The 6,000-nt window shown below is 56.6% G+C and overlaps 1 protein-coding gene across 3 annotated transcripts in view; it reads right to left on the bottom strand.

The window, feature by feature from the left end:
• The window catches only part of SYNGR1 (synaptogyrin 1), a 34,956-nt gene extending 29,046 nt beyond the window's left edge, over window positions 1-5,910 (bottom strand). For 2 of the 3 annotated variants that reach the window (XM_025400768.1, XM_025400767.1), the window contains exon 1: window positions 5,736-5,893. In XM_025400768.1, coding sequence (XP_025256553.1) covers window positions 5,736-5,834 — 99 coding nt within the window. In that variant the 5' untranslated portion in view covers window positions 5,835-5,893. Of the gene's footprint in view, window positions 1-5,735 lie in introns of all 3 variants that reach the window. The other variant, XM_025400769.1, reaches the window with a different exon arrangement.
• Window positions 5,911-6,000: the final 90 nt, after the last annotated feature.

The following is a 6,000-nucleotide window of genomic DNA, read 5'->3' on the forward strand; positions in this document are numbered from 1 at the left end:
ACCTCTCTGGGCCTCAGCTTCTCATCTAAGGAGGGGATAACAAAACCCACCACAGCAGATGTACGGCAGGCCTTTTAAACTTGCGTTCAGGCCAGGTGAGGTGGCTCACACCTGTAATCCCAGCACTTTGGGCGGCTGGGGCGGACAGAACACTTGAGGTCGGGAGTTCAAGACCAGCCTGGCCAGCATGATGAAACCCTGTCTCTACTAAAAATACAAAAATTAGTCCAGTACGGTGGCACACGCCTGTAATCCCATCTACCCTGGAGTCTGAGGCAGGAGAATTGCTTGAACTTGGGAGGCAGAGGCTGCAGTGAGCTAAGATCGCGCCACTGCCCTCCAATCTGAAGAAAAAAAACACAAACCAAAAAAACTTGCATTTTCTTTTCTTTTATTTTTATTTATTTATTTATTTTGAAATGGAGTTTCACTCTTTTAGCCCAGGCTGGAGTGCAATGGCATGTTCTCGGCTCACTGCAACTTCTGCCTCTAGGGCTTAAGTGACTCTCGTGCCTCAGCCTCCCAAGTAGCTAGGACTACAGGTGCCCGCCACCACGCCTGGCTAATTTTTTGTATTTTTAGTAGAGACAGGGTTTCACCATGTTGGCCAGGCTGGTCTTGAACTCCTGACCTCAGGTGATCCACCTGCCTCCACCTCCCAAAGTGCTGGGATTACAGGCATGAGCCACTGCACCCAGCCAAAATTAGAATTTTCATAAGCCCTCGCAGCCTCCCCAACCCCAGGCCCTTCAATCCCATGTTACAGGTGAGGCAACTGAGGCTGAAAGAGGTAGGGATTTTCCAAGGTCCCACTCTGATGGCCCTGCCCCTTATGCCCCAGGCTTTCTCAGGCTCTCTAGGCTGCCCCTGGGCTGTCCCTGGACATGAGGAAGTGCCCAAGACACAGCAGAAATCTATCACCTCCTGGGGGTCTCCTTGCAGCTGACCCTGTCCTAGACCAGAGAGAGAAGAAGCAGCAGAGGAGCCGGCCACAGGAGGTGAAGAGGCGAGAAACACTGCAGGGTGGTCAGCAATAAATGCCAAATGAGGGCCACGGGTCCACCCTCCTGTCTAGGTGACAGGGCTGTGCCCGGTACTGGGAGAGGACAGGCTGGATGTGATCATACATTTCCAGCCACAGAGCCCTCTCCAAACCAAGCTTCTACACGAGCTTCTGAAATACCCTTGATCTGCTCACAGCCCCTCTCTCCACCTCAAGTGGTCCGCCCGCCTTGGCCTCCCAAAGTGCTGGGATTCTAAGCGTAAGGCACCTCACCTGGCCAAGTTCAGCTTTTTTTACTCAGTGTTCACTTGGGATGATGGGGGGTGGGGTGAGGGGTGGATAAAACCAGGGGTACAACGCCACCTCCCTCAGGCCACCCCTTGGAGTCATGGAGATCCAGGCAGGGAAGCCACAGGGAGCACATAGAACGTGGAACCCGGTAGGCCGGGTTCAAACCAAGGCTCTGACAAGCCCAGGCCTTGAGCTAGCACAAGTCACTTCTCCAGGCTGAGCCTTAATTCTGTCATCTGTAAAATGAGGGGGGAAGATACCCACTCCACTTACAGAACCATGTGGTATTACAGCCAAAGCCCTTAAAAAATGAACCCTGAAAATGGCAACATTTCAAACATTTTATCATTGTCATTTTGTCAAAATGGAGAACTAAAGAAACATCGACTGGGCGCGGCGGCTCCCGCCTGGAATCCCAGCACTTCGGGAGGCCGAGGCGGGTGGATCACTAGGTCAGGAGTTGGAGACCAGCCTGGCCAAGAGGGCGAAACCCTGTCTCTACTAAAAATTTAAAAAGTAGCTGGGCGTGGTGGCAGGTGCCTGTAATCGCAGCTATTCAGGAGGCTGAGGCAGGAGAATCACTTGAAACCGGGAGGCAGAGGTTGCAGTGAGCCAAAGCCTGGGCGACAGAGAAAGACTCCATCTCAAAAAAAACAAAAACAAAAACAAAAAACTCATCTACCAGCACTGATATTCATTCCCTATAGTCCATTTTAGCCCCCTGCAAAAAAGAATATAAACTCCAAATAAAAGGTGGTCCTTTCTATTGAATCAGTTTAGCTCCTTCCTGTAACTCTTTTTCCCATCTGGCTTTAGAACAAAGAAATGAGTCACTGACAGGCTGCAGTCACAGCGCAACAGATCAGGCACTTCTGCCCCAGCCCAGACCAGTTTGGGTGGGAAGACTGAGGCACAGAGGGTGGGGAGGGGACGCTTACTGAAGGTCACAGCTGTGGCCTGGGGGTGCCAGGAGTGGCAGCTGATCTGCCACCGGGGCGATGACACCAAGAGGTGAGAAAGCCTTAGTCGAGAGACAAGCCATGCCGGATGCAGTGGCCCACGCTTCGCCTCGTCATCCCAGCTACTCAGAAGGCTGAGGTGGGAGGATCACTTGAGCCCAGGAGTCTGAGACCAGCCTGGGCAACACAGCAAGATCCTGTCTCTAAAAAAATTAAAAAGAGACAAGCCAGGTCCCGGAGGCCCTGCTTCTGCGCAGGCTGACCCAGGGACTGGGAGGGCTTGGGTTCCAGGGTAGGTCCAGGTTGGTGAGGCCCTGAAGCTTACATGATTTGGAGGCCCTCTTTTGGAAAAGCAGCAGGAAAAAAAAAAAATCTTTCTCTTACAAATTTTACAAAACTCCCAGGTCTAGGCAGGGTGTGGTGGCTCACGCCTATAATTCCAGCATGTTGGGAGGCCAAGGCGGGTGGATCACCTGAGGTCAGGAGTTCGAAACTAGCCTGGCCAACATGGTGAAACCCCATCTCTACTAAAAATACAAAAATTAGCTGGGCGTGGTGGTGTGTGCCTGTAATCCCAGCTACTTGGGAGGCCGAGGCAGGAGAGTTGCCTGACCCTGGGAGGCGGAGGTTGCAATGAGCCGAGATCAAACCATTGCACTCCAGCCTGGAGGACAGAGCAAGACTCCGTCTCAAAAAAAGAAAAAAAAAAAAAAAATCACAGGTCCACATGCACATACTGGTAGGGCCTCTCCAGGGCTGTGGTAGAGGTCTGGGTTGTCCAGGAGTCCTGGACAGGGTGACTAATTGTCCCTGTTTGTCTGGATTGAGGGCCTCTCGGAATGCTAAAGGCAGGAAGTTCCAGCACACCAGGATAAACGGGTCACCCTAGTCCTGGAGGTCAGTCTTCACTTGCTCTGCCCTGTGTTGTGAGGCCCAAGAGCAGGCACCGGCTGCATCCCCCGCAGCTCCTGATGTGTTTAAATGGCTCAGCACACCACACAGTTTCGAAAAGACCAGAAGGAAACAGCCCCATATTCACTGCAGCCCTCCCTAAGTGGTGGTATCACATGATTACCACCCCCCACCAAACTTTTTCTGTTGTGGGAAAATACACGTAACATACAATTTGCCATCTTCACCATTTCAGTGGTGTTAAGTACATTCCTACCGTGCAACCATCACACGTGAATTGTATACTTTCCAATAATTGGCAGGTGTTACTTTGATCAGGAAAAAAAGCTACTTTTAAAGGTGTCAATCAGCCTATCTCTTGGTTCGACAAAAGTAGTGAGCGCCTTGTATCCACATGTGTGAGCGGGGTTGGGAGGTTGCAGCGTTGTTTGAGCATTGGTTGGCACAGGTGACCTTTGTGTCCTTTCCAATCCTGACACTCCAGGATTCTGGACTCTTCCCTGTCCCAGGGGGAGAACTATGCTTTGGAGACAGGAAGACCTAGGCTCAAATGCTCGTCTGCCACTTACATGCTTAGTGACCTTGGGCCAGGCACTTGGCCTTGCTGAGCCTCAGCTTCCTCTAGTGTTGGGGAACCAGCTGGGTGGCTATGTGTGGTCTTGCACCCCACGGATGCTCAGAGGGGCTGATCCTTCCTCCTGCTTTCCACGTCCTCGCCCCTGGATGTGCACACGTGTAAACCCTCATCCCACCAGGCCCAATCTGACATCACCTTCACCATGAAATTTGATTCCACAGCAGGGAGACCCCTCTCCTGGCTCTTGTGGCCTCTGCCTAGGGGCACCTGGCTCACTTCCCAGTGTGACTGTGGCTTCCTGAGAACAAGGGCTGCTTCTGAGTCACGCTGCCTTCCCTCAGGGACCAGCAGATTCAATAAAGCTTTGCTAAATGAAGGTATCACAGGCAGAAATGACCCAAACAGACAGAATGTCCACGCCCCCTCACAAAGCCAGTGGCTTCGCCCTTCCAGGCCAGAGGCCCAGGGGCAGGCAGACTGAAGCAGTGAACACAGCCCACCCGCCTGATCCGGCAGGTGCCCCCCAGGGCTCCCACCTTTGCCAAGGGTCTGTCGGGGCATCTGGGGAGCAGGAGACTGGCACAGATGAATGAATTCAGAGCCACAAACACTCGCAGATGTGCTGGGGTGCCGGGTTCTGTGCAGGTGCTGACATAAAGGCTAAAGGAATTAGGCTTTCCTGCCCTCAAAGAGCTCCCATCTGATGGCATTTGAGAAGAAAAGGCTTTAAATGGGGTCATCCTTGGCAGGCCAGGGATACATACCCAAGCCATCCTACCAACCAGACCCTGAAAACCAAGGAAACGAGGGAGCTTGAGCACCCCGAGGTCACAGTTGGCCTTGGGGTAGCCCCTGGGGTCCCTGACAGTGCCCCTGCCCAGCATCCCCAGTCCAAGCCCTTCTAGTCTGAGCCCATCAGGAATGGGCCCCAGGCCTGGAGAGGCCAGAACCTAGAGTGGGGGTTTCTGGGTTACAGCCAGCCAACCCCAGGGAGCCCCAGGAACCCCCTCTTCAGACCCCAGCAGGGCTTCTTTCCATGGGGTGACACTCAAGGCACCTGAACTCCTCCCTCTGTGCTCACTGTCTCTGACCCATCCTCCCCCTGACCACCGGACTGAACAAGAGTCCCACTCAGCCCTCCGCACTGAGGACCCTGCCCCTCAGCTGGGCTGGAGGCCACCCTGGCCTCTTCACTGTGGGAGCAGACCTTTCTCCCAGACACCCGCCATGGGCATCCAGGTGCATGCTGAGTGGGAGGGGTGTTACCGGTTCATGAAATGTCAGAGCCCAAGGGGGCCTCAAGAAGGCTCCTCCCACCTTGTCTATAAATCGGGAAACTGAGGCATGAGAGAGGAGATGACACTCCCCACCTTGGAATTGAAGTCCTCATTTCTCGAGAACATTTCCTGGGTGGCTCCCAAGGTCACGCGAGAAGGAGAGGCAGTTCCCGGGTGGAAAAGAGGTACCCAGCTCCCGACTCATCGCTCCACACGGGCCGGGCTAGGCAATACGAACCCGGTTCCCTACCCTCTCCTCCTCCAACGTCCATCGCAGGCGCGGCGTACACCCCAGCGAGATGGTCCACGCCCTGATCCACCCTCTAAAAAGGCCACCTTAAACCCCGGCTCCGTCCCCGCGGTCCCCAGTCCGCCCTGGCGGCCGCGCACAATCCGAGCCTTTAGCTGCATAGCCGCCGCCTGGAGGTCACAGCAATCGGGGCGGGAAGGGGGGCGCACGGACCGGGGGGCCCCAGGAAACCAGGGCTCCGGGAGCGGGAGCGGCGTCTCCCGCGAGCGCCAGGGCTCCCGCCCGCCCGGGGCCCAGGAAGGAGGAGCAGCGGCAGCGGGCCCCGCAGGCAGGACAGCTCCTCGCCCGCCGCCGTGCCGCCGCGCCGCCGCCGGGGGCCCGGTGGGGTCCGGGTCTGTCCGGGCGCGCCGCCCTTGCCCACACCCCCACCCCGGCCTGGCGGAGCCGCCGGCCAGTCCGTCCTTACCCAAGACACGACGCGCAGGATGGTGTGCGGCTGCCGGACCAGGGTATAGGGGTCGAAGGCGCCCCCGGCTTTGCCCGCTCCGTACGCACCCCCTTCCATCGTGGCTGCACCCGCGCGGTGCCCCCCGCTCGGCGCGCGCCGCCGGCCCGTGCGCGTGCGCGGCGCCCCCGCCCCTTCCCCTGAGCGCGCGGCCGGCGGTCCAGGGCTCCCGCGAGGGGGCGTCGTGCGCGGCGGGCGCAGCTCGCGGGGCGCGGGCGGGGGGCTG

Source organism: Theropithecus gelada, chromosome 10 (assembly GCF_003255815.1).
Source record: "Theropithecus gelada isolate Dixy chromosome 10, Tgel_1.0, whole genome shotgun sequence".
Classification (NCBI taxonomy): domain Eukaryota; kingdom Metazoa; phylum Chordata; class Mammalia; order Primates; family Cercopithecidae; genus Theropithecus; species Theropithecus gelada.